Genomic DNA, 24,825 nt, shown 5'->3' on the forward strand with positions numbered 1-24,825 from the left:
GGTAGAATGATTGTTTCAGAGGCTGAGACCAACACAAGACAATAGTTATGTTAATGCACCTTCACAAATGTAAGACCTCACAAAATCTCAAGGGAAGCATGACAAACTCACTGACAGTTTGAAGAAATGACTGACAAAGGGTTGCCAGGTCTATGGAGAATGGTTCTTGTCTTTTCTCTGTGAAAGGCTATGACAGCTGTGAGGCAAGAGAAGAAGGGATGAGCACAGCAAATACACAGCTATTATCTGGAAGACAAACAGTCCTGGCAGTACAGGAGTTAGAGCACACCTTTCAAAATATTTGTATTTCAATTTCTGAAAATTTAACAGCAATGGTAATAGTTCAATGATGAAATACATGAGTTATGTTTTATTATTTCCCTCACCAAATAAGTCAGTCTCAGAAGAGGATTTTTTAAAATTATTAAAAGCAAAATGGAAGAACAGCAGCACATAGGTTTGGCCTTAACACAAAGAGAAAAAGTTAAATCACAGCCACAAGTGCTTCCTGTATGTACCAGTCAGCCAAGAACCTGACAGATTAGACAGCAACACTGACACCAAATTTCCCAATGTACAAATCTTAACATCTCAACAATGTCTGAAGCCCACTCCAAAACTCTGACTAACCTCAGTGAAGAATTCCCACAGTTCCTAAAAGGGCAGGATCTGCACACAGAGGGACCTGGCTCCACCCAAAGAGAGGTGTGCTGCTGGAAGGCATTGCAAGCACACACTTTAGGAAGAAAGGGCTCCCCAAGGAGCTGAGTCTGCTCTGCAGCCAGGGAGACAGAGTGCACACAGACAGGTGCATTCCCATACAGAGCAGAATGCAGGCAGTGAGGCATGAAGGTATCACAGGCTTTCAGTGAATCCTGCAGACTGACTGAGAAGCCAGAGATGAGGGAGAAACAACACTATACTGCTAGCATTTATGTGCTACTGGGAGAAAAAGAGAGAGTGGATAATTTGGCTGTTGCAAGAAAAGTAGATGTTGGCAAGAAAAAATGGCTTCATCTCATGGGATGCCTTAAAATTTACTTATTTTTTAATTAAAAATGACATTTAGAGATTTTAAAACCATCTGTACCAAAACAAATACATACATAATTATTGCTGTCTTTGCAGACATCAATACATCTATAAAAGGATTAAAATACACAGAAACCAGAGTATCTCACTGTATGTATCTACTGAGATACAACTGACTAGCCTGCAGTTCCCCAGGTTTTCCTTTTTTCCCCATTTTTAGAGCTTATGTTTTCCTTTTTCCAGTCAGTGAAACTTCACTGACTGCCATGACTTCTCAAATTCAATGGATAGTGGCCCAGCCAATTCCTTGGACAGTTCCCTTGGAGTCCATGGATGCTTCTCATCAGGTCCCATTAACCTGTGCACATTCAGGTTCCTCAGAATATACTGAACCTGACCTCCAGTGGGTGGTTCTTCATTCTCCCAGTCCCTCCTGGGACTTGAAGTCTTCTGCAACTTGGGTGCTGCGGCTGGAGCATTTTCAGCAAAGACTGAAGCAATAAAATTGTTATGTACCTTGTCCTTCTCCATATGCAGATAATCAGGTTTCCCATTTCCTTGTGTCGAAGGTCCACATTTTCCCTGGTCTTACTTTTATCACAAACATATCTATAGAAGCTTTCCTTGCTGCCCTTGATATCTCTAATCAGACTGACTTCTTTCAGGGCTTTAGCTTTCCTAACCTGACTCCTGGCTGCTCAGACAATCTCTCTGTTTTCTCCTCAGGCTATCTGTCCTTGCTTCCATCTGCTGTAGGCTTCTTTTTTGTGTTTGAGTTTGTCCAGGAGCTCTTTGTTCATCTATAGAAGCCTCCTCGCGTTTTTACCTGATTTCCACTTTATTAGGATGCATCACTCCTCAGCTTGGAAGAGGTAATTCTTGAATATTAACCACCTTTCTCAGGCTTCTCTTCCCTCCAGGGCTTTCTCCCATGGCATTCTATCAAGAAAATCCCCAAACAGGCCAAAATCTGCTCTGCTGAGGCCCAGGGTATTGAGCTTGCTGTGCACCCAGATTACCATCCTGAGGACCTCAAACTCCACCACTTCATGGTCACTGCAGCCCAGGCTGCCCTGGAGATCCACATTCCCCACCAGATCCTGCTGTTGGTGAGAACAAAGTCCAGCACAGAACCCATCCTTGCTGGCTCCCCTGTCCCTTGGAGGAGTTACCACCAAGGCATTCCAGGCATCTCCTGGATTGCTTATGCTCTGTTGTGCTGTCCTTCCAGCAGATGTTGGGGTGGATGAAGTTCCCCATGGACACCAGGAGTTCTCAATGTGAGAGCACCCACAGAGGACCTCCTGTGCTTCCTGGCCTGGCAGCTGTGGCAGGCCCCACTGCAATGTCCCCTGTCCCTGCCCTCCCTTCAATCCTGACCCACAGGCTCTCTCCTCTTCCCCCAGACTCTGCCCCATGCCCTCCAGCTGGTCATGGCACGAGGGCAGCCCCCTCCCCTCATCTCTCCTGCCTGGCCTTCCCAAGGAGCCCTGTCCCTCCATTGCAGCACCCAGGCACAGCAGCCATCCCAGGACACAGGATCACAGCCCTGCAGGGGTGTGCAGGTCTCTGCCTCCTCCTGCTGATCCCCTGGGCTGTGTGTGCCTGCACAGGGCAGTGAGGCTGGGCCCAGTGAAACCAACTCTGCCTGGAGTCACTCCACAAATTGTTTACTTAACCTGTCAGAACACAGAACCTTGAAAGTGATGTAAATAAGTCTCTCCTACTTACATCAGTTACAGAGATTTCATCTCTTATGAATAATTGATGCTGTATGTAATTACAAACACTGAAAATAAAAAAATTAAATGGCTGCCTGATATGTTAGACCAATGACCCAACACAGTGAAATGGGCTGTCACAGCTCATTATTGGGAATCAAATGCTGATCTTTTCCCACCCAAACAGCTTGATCAAGATTTTAGGCTTTTTTTTTCTTCTTAATTTTTACATCTATTCTTTCAGATTAATGTCCCATGTTAAAGAAACAAAGTGAAGATGTTGATGAGTTTTTCCATTTTAAATATGTATCCTGTACTTAGCATGTTTGCCCTTAGAAATGCATCGTCCTTATTGCTTGTGACCAGTACACTTGGTCATTACCTGATTAAAAGTAATCAGTGATCTAGATAAGAGGAAATAAATATATAAAATTTACAGAAATATTTCTAATCTTCTGTAATACTACAGGGTAAAAAAGTTAATTTGTGTTAGAATTTGTCTCCACAGAAGCAGAAGATGTGTACATGTGTGGAAATCTTGGTTTGGATTTGAATCTCAGCCCTGGATTACTCAGGATGTATGATGAAAAGCAGTAGTGTCAGAGACAACACCTTTTGTGAAAAATGTGTATTTTATTATTGGCTTTTCACAAATATTGAAATGAATATTATATGTGTTGGGTTAGAAAGTTATGCTGTATTAATTCTCTTAAGTAGTGTGTTAAATATAGTTTTAGGTTATAAAAAATGTTAAAATAGAAACCATGCTATGTAAGATACCTTTTTTCCTAAAGGACTCACAGCGAGATAGCAGCCACAGGACACCTGAATCTTTCAGAGAAAGAGAATTTATTGCCCCATTATCAGGAGAAATGAACTTCTTCCCACCTCGCTCAGCCATGAAGACACCATCAGGATTAAGAGGAAGAAGGTGGCACTGACCAGACAGAATCCTGTGTTTGAATGGAATTTATGCATCAGGTATGAAGCATATGAATATGCAACAGGCTATTGCTTTTAAGGGTTAATCCTCTGTCCTTTTTCAGGTTTATGCTGCCCAGAAAAAGGTACCCGGATGTCCATAACTCTTTGTCTTCATTGTCTCATATTGTCCTAATCCAAACTGTCCAAATTATTATTACTCGAATTGTATTACTATTTTTATAACCATTTTATTACTATTAAAATTTTAAAATTTTAAAAACAAGTGATTGGCATTTTTCACACCCTTTGAAAGGAAAACTGAGCCTAAAAGTACCAATGGAATAAATGCATGAGGGAGGTCAGCCTTCCTGGGCCATGCCCTGGGTACAAAGCCCCAGTCCTTCCCACAGGGCCAAGACCTGAGACCTGCAGTCCTGCTTCAGCAGAGGTCACCACCTAGAGATTCTGTTTTTATTTCTGCCCTAGCAGAGTGGGTTGGGCTTTTTTTGTTTGTTAGGTTGGGCTTTTTTTTAACATGATCACTACACCCAGCATCACTAGCAGTAACATCCTGCTTTGCTAGTGTATTACCATCTCCCAGGGATATCTGCTACAGGCAGAGCACAGCTTACAATTGCTACCAAGCAATCTGACACAAAACGTCAGTAACACTTACCTTCTTACCATCTCTAAATGGCTTCTTCTCACTTGAAATTTCACAAGATATTTTAAGAATGTTGTGGTTATTTGCTTTCTAACACTGCTGCACAGGCATTTAGATCCATTTCATGTTCTTTTCTGCTTTCTAATTTTGCTGCCTGAAGAGTACATACTAATGTATGCATGCTCCCTATCAGAACACAAGAAAAACTGGTAATTCTGCCAAAGCTCTACCAGCAATGCCCCGATCAGCTGGGATCCTGTAAAGGATCAAACTGGCATAATTGCTTCAGGTTCACCATCTCATGAAATAAAAACATCTGTACCTATTCTTGAAGCAATATTTCTGTCAAACTCAAAACTACAGCACTGAAGATTTTACATTAATGACTTGTTCTCCTGATTTCCTTCTCTTAGCCATTACATAACAGTGCTTTAGGTCCCTTCTTGGGGGGAGGGTTGGTTTGTTTGATTGGTTTATTTCTTACAAAATTTTGGCCTGTCTTTGTCTCTTGACAAGATATATTTATTACAAAGGAATAACATTGCAATCTCACTGGTGGAAGTGGGCTGGAGAAGATGTCAGTATTCTTCTCTGAAGGAGTGCACTTTTGTGTAGAGTTTATAATTATCTCATCTATTTTATATCATTTGACAATGGTGAACATAACTGCATTCTCCCATACACATTCATACAACCCATGTTTAATCTAAAGCCTCAAAGCTTTTGAGACTCAGGTTTTCCTACTATTTCTCATGTTTTCATCACTTTGCTATCAGGTTATTACAACAAATCCTACATGGGCAAATACCACTAAAACTTTCCAAAGCAAAGATTTTATACAAAGACTTTGCTTGGTTCCTAGGACTGCCTTGGCAGAAATGTGTGGTACAAAATACCTTGATGAAGAAGTACATGAATATGTATAATCTGCAATCTGCATTGCCTGCTTATTCACTTCCTGGTGAAATGTAAGATTTTGGATTTGATGCATATTTTAAAGTTTGCATATTTTAAGAACATTACATACTTAAAGGGAGTTTCTCTTGCATTCATGATAACGAATTCTCAGCTATTCAATTCTAAAATAGACCATTCTGATAGCTTTCAAATAATGAGGCAAAGCACATTTTTCACATTTGGTTTTAGAGACAGGCTGAGAGAGAGATGTACCTCATCAGAAAGCACAGTGACTGTAAAGAAAAAAAAATTTTAAAGCCCAAACCCCAAGTATTATTGCTTTAATATAATGAGAAGAATGGCTGTTTCAGAAAAAAAAAATGAAAAAAAAACCCTAACCAAACAAAATCAATATAAGCATCAGGTAGAAAAGCCACGGCCAAAAAGAGAAGCTCTTAAGAAATATCTTGTCCTCCTCACTCCTACCACGTAGAAGAAGCTTGTGGGTGATACTGATGGCAGAATAGTGCCTCCTTGAATCCAGCATGCTGACTAACAAAACACCTAACAGTGCACAGGCAGAGCCTACCACCCATTTCCTAGTCAGATGTTCCGTAGACTACAAATAACAAAATTCCCATGTTAGACAAACTGTCCATGTCTGGCAGCCAACCAAAGCAGTTAGTGAAATAACAAAACATGCAAGTACCAGTATCCTCACACCAGCTAGGAACACACCAACTGAAGTCACTTAACTTGGTGGCTGACACCTTCCTCAAGCTCAGATCCCACAGGTCTGACTGTGGCTTCTGAGAACAGGTTTGGGATATTTTCTGTTTCTAGCTAATACCTGTACTCTAAGGCTATGGACCTGGGCTACAAAAAACTAGTGTAGAGATCTGAGAGTTTGAGTCAAAGGCAGAAGAGAGAGGAGGGAAGAGAAAGGACAAAATCCAAAATATTTCACTGTTCCCTTTCCATGTACATGCAGTATTACTGCAACAATTACTGCAGTGAAGCTGCTGGTCAAAGCACCCTCTGTGATCTGGCCTTTAGAGCTCTCAGGGCAAGTGAATGAAGCACAGCTGGTGTTGGCAGCTGCACTCACTTCAACACAGGCCGTGGATACCTTGGATACCATGGCAGCATCTGCTCTCATCTACCCCTGCACACGTGTGGGACAACAGGAGTCCAAGGAGAAGGTGAGATGCAGATTCAGCTTGAATAATACAAGCATCTCCCTCCCTTTCCAACAGTCAGAACCACCATTCACATCCACAAGACCACTGATGATCTCTAATTATGGAGACCCCAGGTGTGGTTCAAGTTGACTTTAATGAATGTCTGCATGAGCCATGGAAGGGCTTAGAGAAATTCACCAAAAATCCCTGGTGACAGTGATACCTAAGTGACTCCACAAATCTTCACAGGCTTAATTTTTGAGTTAGCTGCATGTTGGCCTGTTGACATTGCTCCAGCAGCAATGCAATCAGCTGCTGCTGAAGACATGTGAGACCTCCCAGAGCAACTGAAGGACTGTAAATAACAAGAAAAATCCATCAACAGCGAGCTGTGACTTAAAATAAAGCAAATTCTTGTTCTCTCTATTGACAGAGAATGACACAAAGGAGCACCACATTGACATATCATGTTGTCAGCAATGAACTGAGGATCTTACAAATGGCACCACCAAACTGAACAGCAGGGAGTTGTTCTCCCCTGAACTGGGCAGGTAAAGAATGGTGACAATCAGGGATAGCTACTTTCCAAGAGATCAGGCAGGACTCAGACCCATTCCCTTGTGAGGACCCATTGTGATGGGTGGCAACTGACCAAAGAGCAAACAGAGCATGGGCCTCACTCATCTCCATGGTCACACCATCCTGATCCTGAAATTCCCCCTCAAATGTTTAGCCCTCTGTTTTCAAACCTGTTACCCTGTTGTCACTCCCTCTCTTCTAGCAAAGGCAGGCATGCAGAACATGTTTCAATTCACAGCACAAAATGTTGCACAGCCCAGTTTCTGTCTCCTACTCAATCATGATACTTTTGCTGTCTCATGATACTGACATTTATATGACCATAATCAAACACAGACCCAAGCTGCTGCATGTGACTGTCCCAGTGCCAAGAGGCAAACAGCACCTACCATAGTACATTTATGGTGTAATGCCTTCATTTAGCATATTTTTCCAGGCCTACACTCATATCAGACCTTTTCTCTCTCATAGTAACAATACAGAACATCCCCAGAACATTCCAGGACTACACTCTGACTTGGTGAGATTTTTGTGCCCCAAAGGTGTAATTTGTGCATAATGATGCCAAATATTGCCTCTTGAGCCCCTTTATGTATCTAGTCTTTATTCTCAAACTGCCTCCTACCTGTGCCTCAATTATGAACTCTTTGAGGGCAAATAACTCATTTTTTCAAGAGAATGGAGAGGTCAAAGAGATCCCACATCTGAACAGACCTTATGGACAGATTAATGGGACATGCCTTTTCTGTCCATATAATAAATAAACTGACTGAGACTAAACTGACTCATGCAAGTGAGCCAAGGAGTCGCAAAGGAAACTGCAGACACCAATTTATTTCAGTACCTTCTGTTGTGTTAATGTGAAACAGAGATTACTGGCAGCACCTGAGCAACACTCCCTGGGAAAAGGGCCAGTCAAAGCACAGATACAAAGATGTACCTTCTATAATGTCTTTTCTTGATACTGCAGTAATGTTATAGGCACTCCACAATGTAAACTAAATCCCATTATGTCTTTCAGCTCCATTACTTGTGGATCACATTCAGAAATGTCTAATAATGGCAAGTAGTGGATTTTTCAGCACTTCTCCATTTTGCTCAATAGTTTCGGCAGCACTTGAAAAGTTGCATCTCTTGTAAGCAAACTTCAGCATCACAGTCACTTTTACACCCATTTTGTTCTTTCCCTGGCTAGGGACGCTTGAGAACATTGTCCTGACTTCCCTCAGTAACTATCTGTGAGATTCCTAGCAGGGGCCAACTTTCCATGACTCTTGATAGCAAAACTCTCCAATAGGCTGATTAGTCAACAGGCAACGAAATAATTCTTGGCATAAAATAATGGTCTTCCAACAGAGGGCTTAAAAAACAACAAAAAACCAAACAAACAAAAACCAAAACAACAACAAAAAAGACCCAACAAAAAACCTACTATGCTTTCGCTTCAGATTCCATAGCAAAATTACTTGTGATCATGACACCATCACCTGAAATACAGCTACAGCCAACCACAGCAAATGTCATGGGTTATGACCCAAAGACTCCTTTCTTGCAGACCCATCCAAGAAGTTCAACACACACTTCCACATTGTCTATTTACACTTACCTACCTGGGAATATGATCCAAGATTTGGGTACTTGGAATATACAGAGCCAGAATAAAGGCAGACTAGCAGATGCAGATAATCTGGAATATTGCTCAGACTCTCTGCTTTGGGAAATGGCAGAAATGCTTTGTCATACACAGAATAAAGTGCTACTTGTCCTGATAGGCTTCCCACAACCTACACTGCCTTTCAAGAAATTCTTTTAGATCAGGTAAACAGAAAATGTCCAGAGTGCATTAAAAAAGGAAAACAAAACACTGCCTGACTGGTACATGGCAGACTAGCAACCCACACCTCTGGAAAAAAAAAATGCCCTACTTTCCAGGCTATGCCATATTATCCAAGGACATGCACTAAAAATTCTTCTCTTGGAGCCAAGACAATGTGCAAACAAGCATGCTGAAAAGCAGACTGGCCCAGTGATCTGGATATTCAAGTATCCACGAAGATACACTGGAGTTTCTTCTTCACCTTACTGGAAGATGCATGCTTTACATTAAACCCACAGCAGAAAAAAAACCCAATCCATTTTTGTAAATGAAATTCGAATTTTATAACATTTCTGTCTTGCTTTCTCAAAGAAAGAAAAAACAAAACCAAACAAAACCCACACAGACTGCTTTAGGAAGTTTCTGAAATTAAAGGACATTCATTTCATAAATCAGGATAAATATTGTTTTTCAGTTACATTCCCAGCATTCACATTAGGTTACTACAAGAGAAGATGAGGAGATTATTTTGGGCAAGAAAAAACCAGATAAACACTTTTTGTCCTAGTAGTGAATTTTTTCAAAAACCCATGAAGTCACAAAAACAGACAACTTTTTTTTTAAGAAAAGATAGAAACTTAAGACTCAAAATTTATTCACCTTTTACAGGCAGAGTCAATGCATGACCTTTATGTTAAGTGTGACCTGAAGAGCACATGGCTGAAGGCAGGATTCTGTAATAGTCACCTGGCAGGAGCCCATGCTAACAGCCACAAGCATCTTTTGTAAAAACAACTTGGTAAATGACAAAATGAGCTAGGAATACCAAGAAATGCATTCTCAGGTTTATTACACTTTTAAGGGCAATCTTTGTAGCCTAAACAAGCCATAGAGGTCTCCTCTGTTAAAAGGCTTTGCTGATTGCTGAGGTATTCCTGCACCTTTCAATGAAAGATAAACCCATCATTTTCTATATTTGGCCAGAAAAAAATGATGTATCAGATAAAAATTTCTTAAATTCTAACATCAACTGAGCCCTGGATTCTAAGATACTCTAAGAAATTTTTAAAATATTGTAGGCAAACAATGACACAAGAGCCCTTCACAATCCTTCACACACATCCTGCCACAAGATCCCAGCAGGCTGGAAATGGCAAATATTCCATTTTGCCAATTCACAGCCACTAGTGCAAACCACTCAAAGGCACACAGCAAGACTGTGACACACACGAGCATTTAACCTAATTTGCCTTAACTCTCAGAGGTCTATTTTAAATTTGTGGATCATTCTTCTTCCTTAAAGGATAGTTATCAAGGGATGAGATTAGAATAGACAAAAACCCAGCCTTCAGTCCAAATTCCTTTGTCTTGTGGATTTCATCCAGACCCACAGAGTATTAAAATAATTTTTTCCCACCATTTTTAAGTACCACTTATGACAGGTATGATATGGGAAGTTATCCTCAGTTACTATACTACAGCCTATATAATAATTTAAAAAATGTTTTCATCACTAATTTGATGGGACTACAAGGGCTTCATCAGGCCAGTCTATTAAAAACAGACAAGTATGTATTTCCTGTAGCATATAGTTTTATAGGCAGGTGTTTCTGTATCATGACCTTAAAATTAAGTATTCTAGATTATCACTATCCGGTTTTACAGACATGTCAGTAATTCTGATAAACATGTCTCTTGCATTTGTTTCACACCTCCAGTTCAAAGCTCTCCTTTTTGCTTTTAAAATAAGAAGTTACTTAGAAATCAAATTACTTCCATAAAATATGTGGGATCTGACAACAGAAAATGCAATCAAATAAAAGCAATATGTATTATCTTAGCTATCAAAACCACTGATCACCAAAAAACTTTTTTAAAACTGAGAAGTATGATTAAAATTGCTTTTGATTCAAACAGGAAAAGAGTGACAGTTTTGTATCCAGTGCCAAGTTCCACCTCACATTCTCACTGGAATTTGTGTAACTTTCCAACAACAGACTACAAAACTTCAATCTCCTTTCCACTCCCTTAAGCTCAATCAGTTATATGCACCTGATCCTCACTCTAGGAACACAGAATCCCATATCAAACAATAACAACACAGGGAGAAAGGTTTTCCTTAGAAAACCTGGCAACTGCTCAATCTCTAACCCACAATTTGTGCAAGAAAGGCAGGAGGCTAGTTTTAGAGGGGAAAAAATTATACCTAAAATGTACTGCATTAAAGGCTCTTGCTAAAAGGAAAGCTAAATTCATCCCTTCATCTGGAAAAAAAAAAGTAGTTCTACAGCTCTATAAACTGTTTTGTCTTGGAATGCAGAGCACAAGTTAAACAATGTCAGTTCCTAGCCAGAAGTAAATCTAAAGTTTCCAGAATAAATCTAAAGGGTTTCCAGAATAAATGTGTACATCTTATTGGCTCAGTCTTTAGGTTTTAAAAGCAGCACATGTGTTTATGCTCTGACCTTTGTACATTTTCCAAATGAAAACAAAACAAAAACATCTAAGCAATACATCTAAGTATTTCCAGCAATAACCAGGCTCCTGTTACTTTCCAAGCATCAGTCACAGGTAACTGTTCTCTCCAAGTATCACAGCAATTACATTTCTATTCTTGATATTTAGAAAGAAGGAGTGTTGTTCCACAGAACCTCCCCTGTCAATTTTAAATTGGTTTCAGCAGAAGTCATTCAAACACTGGGAAGCAAGCAAGGGCAAGTTCATGGGTTCAAGCGATACACAAATTCCTTAACAAAAGAAAAAACTGAACTTGCTCTACCATTTTCCAATGAATTTTACAATGAGAAAAGCCTCAAAAGAAAGAACTTTCTAATAATATGTGAAAAACAGAAGCTGATACCAAACTAGTACCGGTCATGAAGGACAGGTCACATAAATTCAGTCTTGGCCTGCCAGCTGATCAGTACTAGACATTCTCAATATCAGTATTAGATGTCTCTGAACCAGACACTCAGGTGCTCCCTGCACACTGCAGTGCACCTTTTGGAATCCACTGAGTTGCATTGCAAGGGTACAATACAACTCCATGCCATGTACCCACTGCCTCCTTCAGGCCACCAAGCTGGATTGTTTTCACCCCAGCTGAACTGAACTTGGTTTAGGGCAAATTTGGGAGGAAATTCCAAAAGGGGTTCCTCCAGAAAGCAGATTCAAGCCCTTCCACCTACTGGTTCAGGAAAATATTTCCTTGGAGAAAAGTGGAAAAAACTCTGTTTATTTAACAAGCAAAGCATTCACAGGCATAAAAAATAAATAATATTAAATAATAAAACCTCTCACTGTTGTGAAGAGATGGCAGACTCAGGAGGTGCCTGTTGTGGCTGCAGCCCAGCTGGCTCAGCCTCTCCCAGCCCTGCTGAGCCCCAGCTGGGAGCTCCAGGGGCTCTGCTGGGCACTCACTCCAGAGCTGGGCTGGGCAGCTCCAAGGAAAAGGAAAATCCCTGTCCAGGAACTGCTCTGCCCCAGCCAGCTAAAACCTAACTGGAAGCAAAGGAGAGCTCTGTCCTGCTGTCTGTCTGTCCGTGCTGTGTCTGTCCAGGAGCAGGAATTGGAGCAGTGAGTGCAGCTCCTGAGCACAAACTGCTGCTTCTGTTCACCCCATCTCAGCCTCAGCACCAGCCTGAAAGGTGCAGAACTTAACATCCAGCATAAACAGAGACAACTGGGGATACAAACATCACCAGGACACCAGACCAACCAACCAGCGCTGGGATAAACTTACACTATGATTTAAAGAAACAAAGAATGCTCATGCCAGGAGAGATGTGTGGTCAGTTTTATTAGTTCTCCACAAGCAACCGTACAATAACTTTAGCAAATTAAACATCAAAACAATAAAAGAAACTCATGAAAAGGACATCACAATAGACGTCAAAAGTGAGACATCAGATGGCAACATACTGGCCACAGCCACAAATAATAACTGCTTTCTCAGAAGCTAAACACATCTTAGCAAGCACAGAAAACTCTAGGCTCATAATAAGAACAAAAATAATTTTGTTAATGGTGAAATTACCCCATGGCAGTGGAATGATGCCCTGCTTGTGCCATGCCAGTGGGGCCTCTAGCAGTGCCTGCAGGGACAGACTCCTCCTGGGGGCTAGGACCACAGGCCAGCTCCCATAAAAGGACCTGGGGTCTGTCACCTCTAAGCTAGAAGAGGCAATAAATGGCCTGCTTTATTAGGGAGAAGCACTACTACTCACTCCCCATAACCTGTAGGATTTAAGGATGTCTTTCTGAAGCTGACTTGCATGTTTAGTTTTGATTCTGTCAAGGATCTACATGCTATAGTGGCAGAATTCTTCCAGAGTTAGACATAAAAACATTTTTCTAACATGAAAAAGCACATTTCAGTAATATGAGGTACAAGCTGACACCAAGATGACTACAATGATCTGGATCCAGGAGTATTTGTCTCCTCTTCTGAAAGGCCTATACATGCACCTGACATCAGCTCAGTCCCAGATGGTTTTATATTACCTGGTGTTCCAGCTATGAAGACAGTGAGTGTCATGCTGCAATTGTAAATATTAACCTGCCTCCTTTCCACTGAGAAGGGTGATCACACACACTTCTGTGATTTATCCCCCATGACTCCCAAACAGAACTGCAAGGGAAATGGATCTTAGCCCCTGACTGAGCTTCTGGATATAGAGTAGACCAAGGAACCTTCTTAATTTCACATACTGGAAAAAAAGAGGCAAAATAAACAAAACACTTAAGAAAACACTTTACTTAAAGGCAAAGCAAAACAAAACACTTGATGTCCTCTTAATAGCAGCAAAAGATGAAATTTTTCTTACTGTCTTTTGCTACCTCCTACTACCATTTGTTTCTTTTCACTGTTTGTTGGTTTTTTGATTTTTATTTTTTTAGTCCAGTGTATGAGAAAAATCCTTCAGCCAAAAAAAAAGGTTGAGATGGAAGAAGTAGGTTGCAACACACTGCTGTGTTTTTGTGCTCCATCTAACCTTCCCAGGAAAACTCTCTTTGGTGGAAATGGATCAGTGACATCCAATTTTGGCAGTAGCAAGAAACTCAGGTCTTTCTAGCAGTATTTACAGAAGTTCTTGTTGAGAAATGCCTCGAATTCCCAAAACCAAAGTCGGAGAAGAGGATAAACACCTACACACTTCCATGGAAAGCACAGCTTTCTCTTACAAGCTCAAAATGTGTTTTTGATTAGATTCCCCAAGACTTCCCAGCCTCCCTACACCTCCCAAACCCTGCATCTGTGCTTAATGAAATAATCTGAAGGATGGACTTGAAGAAAGAATGACATTCTTCCTCTTCTTTTTTGCATTTTTTTGAGGCAATAAACTGCAGTAATTACAGATGAGCCATGTTCATATGACAATATATTCCAGATAGACAGCAAATTATGGTGCACTTAAATCAGTGACTCCATTTTATTCCTGATACTAAGAAGGCAAAACCAGAAGAACAAATTACTTCTTCTTGCAAGGTGGATAATGGAAATTAATCTACATCTACTCCCACCTCAACTGCCAGCAGCAGCTACATTTCAATAGAAGGGGAAAACTGACAGATTAGCAAGGGAGACATGCAGAAAAATACTGCAGATAAATTTTTTAACACGAATTGAAGTTAGTAGTATCTAAGAATAAATAACCATCTACCTGCTTTCAAACCAATTTTTATATGTGCATTAGGCATTAAACAATATTTCCTGTAGGCTGAAGCAACAGGAAGGAAGGCAGGTTGTTAACTTTGTATTTAAATTACCTCACAGATGCTTAAATATTGTAGTGGTGAAGGCTACATCAAAGTTTCTCATATTTAGACTGCCTATTAAAAACCAGTAGAGAGAGATAAATTATCAGCTATAAGATGGGTTTTAGAGAAAGATGCCTGAACACTACTCAAAGTTATTGAACAAAATGGCTGGGAAAAAAAAGCACTACGAGTTCAGGACTGAAAAATAAAAACCCCAAAAATAGAACTAAAAATAAAATTATGACTGCATCCAGTACTTAAAAGACTCCTGAAGAAGCAGATCGATAAAGCTACCGGATCCTAACTTCTCCATTTCAGTAGAAATTAGGTATAACTGGGGACAAAAAATAAACCTCTCCCTCCATACTTCATATCATCAATTATTAAGAATATGCAACTTTCAAAACTCATTCATGATGAAAAATGTTTACAATGGTAGAAAACATTTTGTTTGAATTCTTAATAAAAATTTTGATAGATGTCTATAGCACATGTTGTAATTGTTTATGACTGCAGGTGTGGTGAGTATCACAAACATTGTTTTGGAAGAGAACAAGAAATCTCAGGACAATTCCAGCCCTCTACTAGACAGACTTTTTGTCATATTAACCATTGTTAAAACAGGAGGAATACTTAAACATATTTACTAGATTTTAGACATTCATTTTCAAGATATTAAATAACAAAAACTCTTGATCAAGGACTTGATTTCAAGGACTTGTGCTATTAGTCTGCATTTTTTAGCAAAGGCAATTACTGGCCCAAAGATGGAGTTCTTCAGCATCAGTGAAAAGTGTGACAGCTTCAGAGAGGATCTAAAAGGGAACAATTTCAGTAGTAAAAATAATGGGAAATAAATTGGAAGGACCAGATCAGTGCAGGGACAATATATATTCATATGTGAGGTCACCCAAAAAAGGCCACAGCAAAGCTGTCACTTTCAAATTCAAATTAACACAGATCCTGCAACACTTACAACCCATGCCTTACAACTCATGGCATTGAATTTTGGTTTTCACACTAGCATTACAAACTATCATTAAAATCAGAATGGGAAAACACACCAAGAATTTCAGCCTGTGTGCTTGGGAAGGCAGTCTGAATGCTTATGCTTGGTTCCAGCTTGTATTCATCCCAACACCAAGAATTCTGTACATCTTTTATTTATAGCCTACGCTGAGGCTTTGCAAGGAATCTTTTCTTTCCAGGGCTGGGAAAGGATTTATTTTCTTCCTATCTGGTATGCTTTACAGTGGACATCTCTGCTAAAAAGGTACAATATGAAAACATGACCACTATTTATAAAAACATATTTGACATCTGCATCACAGGGATTCAGAAGGGATTGACACCGTTATAAAAATCTTCATACAAGCAGGATGGTATCCGGAATGACTGAGCAGGAAAGATCATGTTACTTCTCCTTTCAAAATCTATTTTATACAGCAATTTTCTAGACCCTCCATTCAGGAAGTCTTCATAATAATTACTAATTGTCCCTTTTAGCCCAGCTTTACAGAAACCACTTCAGTCACATAACTGAAACTGTATGTGTAAGACAGCTATTCCCATTATCAGCCTTTACCTGCTCAAGCTCTCAGCTTCAAGTTCTTGCCCTGATGATTTTTTTCTAAATCTCATTAAGCAATGTAAGAGTCAAATACATAAGTGAAAAACACTTTCTGTTGTTACAGCATGCTTTTTACAACTCTACCTTCCATTATCCAGAGTGTTACAGAAAAATAAGGCAAGGCCGATTAACTTAAAATTTGGATTTTTTAAAATTGTTCTATTCTTTATAATTTCCTTATTTATCTGTGGTCCACAAATTACTTTTCTGAGCAGCAATGCCAAAAGGATGCAGTTTATGGAAAGGATGGCAGACTGCCATATGGCTGTTGTATTCTGAGGATACCTTGTACCTATAATCTGCATTTTACTCCTATGCACTTCAGGCACCCTTGCCTGCTTCCATTCCCCTTCATTTCAGACCTCCCACATTTTTGTAATGTGGAGGAAATGCTGAATGAGGCACTGGACATTCGGTTACCATCATCTTTTTCATGTAACCCCAAAACTGTGTGTCTTCTGGGTTACTTGCTGCATTGATATAAATCTGGATTCGTGTATTACACTGCTTAGAAACTGCAAATGGAAATTCTCTGTGAGTACTTCTGCTATTTTTATCACTAAGTGCACACAAAACTGAAACAGAGCTCCTCATATTTTTTAATGAAAAACCAAACTGACAAACATGATGCTTTTCTACAAGGAAAAGTGTAATAATGCCAGTCAATTAGAAACGTAAAAAATGAAAAGAAAACAAAGCACACTCAAAGGCAAATTTCACCCTCTTCAACAAAGTCTTGTTTATTAATATCGGTGAAAACTGATCTACAGACCAAAAAATGTATTCAATAAAGAAAAAGATTAAATAAACCCCAAGTCTGTTATTATTTGTCATGATCAAAACATCCTGTTCATGCAGAAAATGGGTGATCATTCCTACCCAGCATGTGGAAGGGTTAGCCTAGAAGGGTTCCCTGGAAAGATAAGGGGTTTCAGTATAAAACCCCTATATAAAGCTATCTAGACTCACCAGTATCCTCATCCAATGTCCCAAAGAAAGGGGGAAAAAGTGTATATTTCCTCCAGAATTCTCATAAGAATACTTTCAAACAACACCCTAATTGATGGATGTTTATGGTGATATCTACTTATAGACAAGCTTATTTCTTTTGACAGGTTTATCTAGCATGCAGTAATTAACGTATACACAGAGTTCATCTTTTATGCACCCACATCTATAAAACAAGCAACAATATCAAACAAACTGTGTGATAAATGTATCATCCCTGGTAAAATCACCTCCTCTTCTCCCAATTTATGTATGTCAAGACCTATTCCAGAAGCAGAGAACACTGAGCCATTTTTAATGGCTCTTTTTCTCAAACTCTTCTCCCTCCTTCATTCACTTGTAAAAAAATTGCTAACCTTTTTAAAGCACAGAACTTCTGTATAATCACATTCACTTGAAGCTCATAATAGGAGTTCAAACCTGGGTTGGTAACACTTACACTACAGCGTGACTTTAAGGCATTTCCATTAAAATAACAGTTGATGAAATAACTACTGTGATTAGGCATTAAAAGTAGGGACATTTCACCCTGTCTGTTATGCACTGTTCAACATTTCACTTCTTCATCAGCACCATCTTGGCTCTCCTAGCCATGAAGGTGGCAGCTGCACTCATGTGCCTGTTGACTTTCTTCATAATGATCATTACTATTATTTTTTAAATCAGAAAATGGTTGCAACCAATCTGGAACCTCCACAGAAAACCTGAGTTGAAGCTTTCATTAAAATTCAAGTGTTATGAAGCTCCAGATATGGTAACAAGAGAGATGACCATGTCAAAACATTTAATAGATCTCTCAGCGTCAGATGACCAAATTCACATCCATACAATGCAATGACCACTGATTTTAGTTAAGCTCACATTTATGGTCATCTGAAATGTATTTATAAGCCAAAAAGAATCTCAGTAGAAAATTCAGGATATAAATTTGGGACAGCAGGGCTATAGCTGGGTAGAAAAACAAGGGTGGAGAATTTCATGTGCTTTCTCACATGTGCCGTCTATTCTTTTGTCTTTCTCCCCTTACCTCAGCTCTGCATCTCCTCCCACCTCTTGTTTTTACCTTTGTATTTTCCTTACCACACACTGACTCCTTTTCCTCCTCCATGTCCTGCCTTCCACCTTGCCTTCTTGCTTCTTTCATCATTGTCCCAACAAATGAAATTTCCCAATCTAGATGTCATCTTTGATATCTGAAAACCAGAAGTGCAGCAGCAGCCTGTACCTTGACTAATCTGTACCTTGTGACCTAAATGTGTGATTTCCAAACCATATGTTCCAGATTTACAGGAGCAGCTAAGGCCAATAAGTCTGCAGAGATTTGACTGTTTAGGGACATTTTGCAGAGACTGAGGTAACTGGACAGAACCAGAGAACACAATGCAACACTTCTGCATAACAGACTTGGGATAAACCATGAGATATACAGATATTAAATCAAGCTTAACTTCTGACAGAGGCATGAAGCACCTCAGTGCAGGTTACAAGCACTAGGTCATTGTGCTGTGGGAGGGCTTTCTAAAAAACACACACTCTCTTAATGTCCACAGATTAATCTTTATTCTCTTCACCAAGCAGAGAAATAAATTGGTTTTTTACATTCACTTAAATGCATAAACAGGAGTAAACACAGGGAACAAAAACTATAAGGTTTCTTTGGGCAACTGAAATGAAGCCAGCGAGTGAAACAATATTCCTAGAGAGGTCCTGAGGAAGCAGGTTTTCCTTTGAAACAGACATGACACAAGCAAGAAACTGAGCATTGCTGTGCAAACTTTAGTACTGACATTGCTTATAGTTTATAATTCATAATGCAATCACTACAAACCCATGCCAGCAAAATTTTATGTCTTCCTATACATCCTGAATTAATGCTGTTCTCTTTTTCCAAGCTGAATAGTCAGCCAAAATTATCTCCACGTTGTTTCTTTAGCAAAAAAGAAGCTGAAGACAAATTGAAATATTTTTGGTATAGTTCTACTATCTTTCTGTCCGTAGGTCTTTGGAACTTCCTCCTGCTTCTCTTCAATACACTTTATTTATTGTTGAATAATAAAAAAATTATTCAACAAAATATTAGCCAGCAGAGACACTTCCACTCATTCATGCTTAATTTTGAGCAGGGATGCAAAAATATTTTTTGAGTGGAGGATGCTATCATTTCAAGTAAATTATTAATATAAACATACTTTTTTTTTTTAAAATGGTTGTGTCAAAAGTATTCCTTTTATCTACAATCACAAGTTGATACATGTCTGAAAGGGAGTCATAGTCCTACCAACAAAGGCTACTAAATGGTACATACTACAACTTCACATTTCTAGTTGCTTGTAATTTTGTCAAACTAAGTTTTTTGATGACAAACCTCCCAACTTGAATAAAACACCTGTGTGAGATTAAGGAATTAAAAAAACAAACAAACAACTGCCAACTTGCAAGGGTTTACTCTCAAAAATAACCATTAGTAGAAAGAAAATATTTTAGTTTGCTCCAGTCAAAAATACTGGAAACCATTATTTCAAAAATCTGCATTTTTTAAAAGATTTACAGCCAGGATAGAAAGCTTTGTGGGTTTGTGACTGTGTACACTAATAGAGAAGAGCAGCCAGTAGCCAACCCCTGACCAAGACCCACTGGACCAGCAAGGCACCGAATTCTTGCAGCTGGAATTCTTTTCCCTCACAGAATCCATCTTCTTCCCAAACACCCACCCTGAATGCTTAATTTGCACATGTTTTTCCCTGTTAGACAGCAGGCATAACCTAGGAAATTGCAAGGAGATCTGTCCCACAGCCTTGCCAAGGAGTGCTCCAACAATGCCACGCTCCCAAGGGACTGGTCTGTGGCTGGAAGGCTCCAATTGGGTTTGTCCTTGTAACCACACAAATAGTGATTTACTTCTTTGTGTATTTCAAAAGAGTGACTGCAGAAATTATTAAAACTTCATTTCTAAGGTTGGCTAAGTACATATCAGATGGTAGTGATTTCAGCTATTATCCATCATATTGCAGATTTTGGTTTGAGGATACACATTTATAAGAAATTCCCATGCTTTTCTATACAGTCCTTGATGTAAGGATATCCAACTACAACTTGTATGTATTTTTATATTGCTCCTTTGTCCTTACAGACCTCTTCCACTGCTCTAATCTACCCATTACCTACACGACACAATTGTAGTTGTGTACAGTTTTTTCTGGTTTCTACAATTTACCTATTATTTCAAAATTTCTATGAACAGTACATCTGTAAAGCACTTCAGACTAAAGCAATAAACTAAAATAAAGACATGCCTTTAAAATGGCATTGTAAGGTAGAAGATGTATGTTTTACCTAAATAGTGATCTCATTTTATTTAGGCACAATCAGTGAGTTAAGCTGAGATATAGACTTGCATTTTCTAGCTCAAGTTTTCAAAGAGGGAACTCAAAGCAACCAACACACCAACAGAAGCACACGGGGGAGGAGAGGGACAGCTGTAGTATTTTCCTGTTAAAATACACCACTATCTGAGAAAGACACCAAAACAAACTGAAGTAAAGCAAAACAAAAGAAAAATAAACAGAAGCTATGTCTTGCCAAATGATACATACAGCACTATAATTTTTGAGTTTAAAGAACAGCAATGCTACTGCAAAAAACTCCTAATTCATATTAAGGCTAGATGAAATGCAAATTTTTATCTATGGCAAATATTTTAAAACAACTGATACAGGTTACATAGGTTATTGCCCATCAAAAAAAAGTTGCAAATCAACATTACGTAGTAATGTCAAAAGAAAAGCATAGTCACTGTAGAAAGAACAAATAATCCAATGAGCATTTTCAAATTTTGCAGACACAGTATAATAAATCTTAATATGTACTTCAGACCTGCTAAAAGTTAGACAAATTTTCTAAAATAGGGCTCATTTTTATGCAGATTTCCTATTCAATTTAGTGTCTGCTATTTTTTTTTTTTAGTATGAATTAGTTGTTGTAACTGATTAATGCCAATACACCCATGTAGTACAATTAAATTTTTTTTTTAGGAAAATCAAACATACGAATCAACCAGAAAACCTGAAAAACATTGCCAAATTAAACTGTGTGTTCCAAAGGGGATAATCTAAATGCTCTGAACATAAAGAATGTAATTTCTGAGGTCACCTTAACTCCAGGTGCCAATTCAAACTATGATACCAATACAACAAGGTTCTCCCTCCAGACAAGGTAACTGCTTTCACCTTTATGTGATTTCTGCAGTGAGGTAATGGACACAGCAGAGACCCAAACAGAGTTTAATTCAAGGTTCAGATATAACTCTTAATCCTGTGTACAGGGTTTTTTTCTTTTTAACACAGCTTATGCCTCAGCTCATCATTTCTGAAACAGGATAATGCTCATGTACCTTCCAAAATACATTTCAAGGACAAAACTAATACTGACAGAGTTCAACTGCAGTGCTTGTAGGTATTTAGAAATATGTGGTAGGGAAAAAAATAGGTTTGGAGCATTTACAGTGAGAGCTCAACAATGCTCTGGTTGAATTAATTAAGGAATACTGTCAGTTTGATATTTCAAATGTATGGCTTTAGCAAAGGAAAGATACCACCACAGGTCTGACCTCCCTCACAGAGGTTTTCATTTTACATTTGCCTATCAGCTTTTCAAATTTACTGCCCTCTCCTAAGCATGCAAACAGGACAAATTTGCTATACAGAAGAAGTTTAATATTGATAAAGGCAAAAAAAATTTAAACTTCCCCCAAACTTCAGTTCTTAAGAATTACTACTTCTAGAAAGAGAGTGCAAAATCATAGAAGAAACATGCTTTTAAATTGGTATGTAAACCCATTAGACAAATATTTGAGTACAAGCCTTTATGCCTCCAGTTATTAAGAAAAGGCTGAGTGGATGCACTGTTATGTTACCTTTGAAGAATATATTCAGGGCAGACATAAAATTTGAATTTAAAATACACACTCCTGCACAATGCACACCATACACAAGCACATTATTAGTAATCATTTACCATGAGTTACTTCTTATTAACCTTCATGTGGCTTCATAAATATTTTCATTTTTTGTTTCCTTTAATTAATAATTATTTGAACTGACAGAATATACAAACCATAACACAATTAAACGTTCAAAATATATTAGGCTTAAAAATGTGGTATTTTAAAGGGGTGTTGTCAAACAAGAAAATCAATTCATCAAACTAAGAGATTCTAACAGGTCTCTTAATGAGAATATTGACAATAATGGTTTTCTCTCTTCACAATCACAACAAAATGACTGTCAAAAGAATCTTGATTACTGGTATTCATTCAAAAATCTTAGAAAGCTTCTTAGAGCACCCTGTAAAGCTACAGGTGTGTAAAACATATACATTAATAAATAAAACTACTTTTCTGCACTTCCCTCCATACAACATTCCAGTTTTCCATTTACTAATGAGATTGATTTGTGTTAGAATAATTAATGTTTGAAAAACCACATCTAGTGTTAGTGAATTAAGATAATAATTTACTTCTTCCACATTACGACCATTTCAGTTTTCAAAGACAGCAAATCTTCAAATTTCTACTAATCTCACATAATCAGCATTAGAGTTTAATAACTGCCTCATAAATCTGCAGAACCTGATTGACAGATTCAATTTCTCATTAAATACACGTGGGTATAGCAGCAAAGAACAGATGAAAAGAATGGCGACTGTCGTATGGGGTAACATGAAGCATTTTGAAAACTTACCCACTTCTTAAACGCCCACTTGTTTATCTACATTTCCTGATGAAACGCATACAACACATCATTTAAAAACCCGCCCTGAAATTCAACTAGCAAACAACTGCCTTCTGTACTCTGCTAAGTAAATCTACCTCCAGCACGACTCGGGGGGATGACTGCTTGGATGATCTGATGAGGTACACTTCAGGCTATCCTCAAAAAAAAAAAAAGATAAAGATGCTTGGACGCTTTCCTCTTCTCCATCTAACCTTTACTGACTGACCCTTCAGTCAGCCTGCTCATGACACAAAGACAAAGCACTTCAGAGGCAGCTCCTACCCATCCTGTAACCCACACCAGCAGATGGATTGACACAGTCTCGAAATAAAACCTGTCAGCCACACAAAGATAAAGGTGTCATTAGCTTCGTGTAGATCGGTGTTACCTTCAACCACAAAGATACTGCAAATGTTCTTTGCTGTCACAGCAACACTTGTTCCACAGGCCCTTCTAAATGCAGAAAATTTCACTCTGGCTTTCAGGAAGAAATTATGTTTTAAATTGTGCTCTACTTTCTAAAACACATATAAGCGCATCTACGCAAATGCCTAACCAAGTGCATGAATACAGCAACATGTCCATGAGAGGTGTTTTCTGAGGCAGACATACCCTTGCACTAATTACGGAATGCAGATTTTCTCCTATAAAAAAGAAATGTACAGGCAGCTCTTTGCTAGTCTATTACCGGCTCACACGCTCCAAGCGATGCAGCCGGTGATACTTGTATGCCAAACACCAGCACCAGGAGCACCGGGGGAAGCCCGGGAGGTTAAAGTTTGCCGCGGGATACGGGAACGCTCCCGCGGGCCCCGCTCTCTGGCGTCAGCGCGGGAGGTCCGTGCCCGCCGTGCGGCCGCTGCCCGAGCCCGCGCTCCGCCGCCCCCGGGCGGCCCGGGACCCCCACACCGCCGGGACCCCCACCCTGCCCGGACCCCCATCCCCGCCGGGACCCCCATCCGGCCGGGACCCCCATCCGGCCGGGACCCCCATCGCCGCCGGCCGCGCACCTGAGCCCGGGCGGCCGCGGGAGCCGCCCCGCGCCCCCAGCCCCGGGCCCGGCGAGGCGGGGGAGCCTTACCCGGGAACTGCTGCGGCGGCGGCGGCGGCGGCGGCTGCTCGTCCTCGCCGCTCTCGGAGTCGGTCTGCATGGGCTCCTCGGCGAAGTTGACCCCGCGGGCGTCGGGGGGGCCCCGGCGCGGCGGCTGAGCGCCCCTGTCATGGCCGGTGCCCGCTCTGCGGCCGCTCGGCTCCTTCTCCGCCGCATCCTTGGACGTCGCCGCCTCCTCCTTGAGGCGCCCGAAGTACTGGAGGGCAAACTCCAGCAGGTCCCCGGGCTGGCTCCGCAGCACCTCTACCGTGAAGCCCTGCAGCAGCTCCGTCAGCCCCGCCGGGATGGAGATGCTCATGCCGGGGCCGGCCGGGGGGGCGCAGCCCGGCCAGGAAGGGGGAGGGTGAGGGGAAGGGGAGAGGAGAAGGAGGAGAAGGAGGAGGAGGAGGAGAAGGGGGGGAGAGCCCGGGGCCGGGGGTCGGCGGCCCGGGGGACGAGGCGCGCCCGGCGGATCGCCCGTGGGCAGCGGGAAGGGGCGGGCGCGGCGCAGGTGGGAGCGGGCGGGGGGCGGGCCCGCGGGGGGCAGCGGCTCCGGCAGCCTCGGCGGCGGCGGCGGCGCCTCCTCCCCCCGCGCCGGGGGAACCTCGCGCACATGTGACCCGGGAAACCATGACAACCTCCCGCCGGGGACTGCGGCCGCCGCGCCCCGCCCGCGCCGCCGGGAGCCGCGGGGCCGCGCCGAGGGCACGGCACGGCACGGCACGGCATGGCACGGCATGGCATGGCACAGG

General features: G+C 40.7%; 1 protein-coding gene across 1 annotated transcript in view; it reads right to left on the minus strand.

The window, feature by feature from the left end:
• The window catches only part of PRKAR2B (protein kinase cAMP-dependent type II regulatory subunit beta), a 75,259-nt gene extending 50,662 nt beyond the window's left edge, over positions 1–24,597 (minus strand). The window contains exon 1 of the mRNA XM_064702853.1: positions 24,065–24,597. Within this exon, the coding sequence (XP_064558923.1) occupies positions 24,065–24,392 (328 nt within the window). The 5' untranslated portion in view covers positions 24,393–24,597. The remainder of the gene's footprint in view (positions 1–24,064) is intronic.
• Positions 24,598–24,825: the final 228 nt, after the last annotated feature.

This window comes from Zonotrichia leucophrys, chromosome 1A (assembly GCF_028769735.1).
Source record: "Zonotrichia leucophrys gambelii isolate GWCS_2022_RI chromosome 1A, RI_Zleu_2.0, whole genome shotgun sequence".
Lineage (NCBI taxonomy): Eukaryota > Metazoa > Chordata > Aves > Passeriformes > Passerellidae > Zonotrichia > Zonotrichia leucophrys.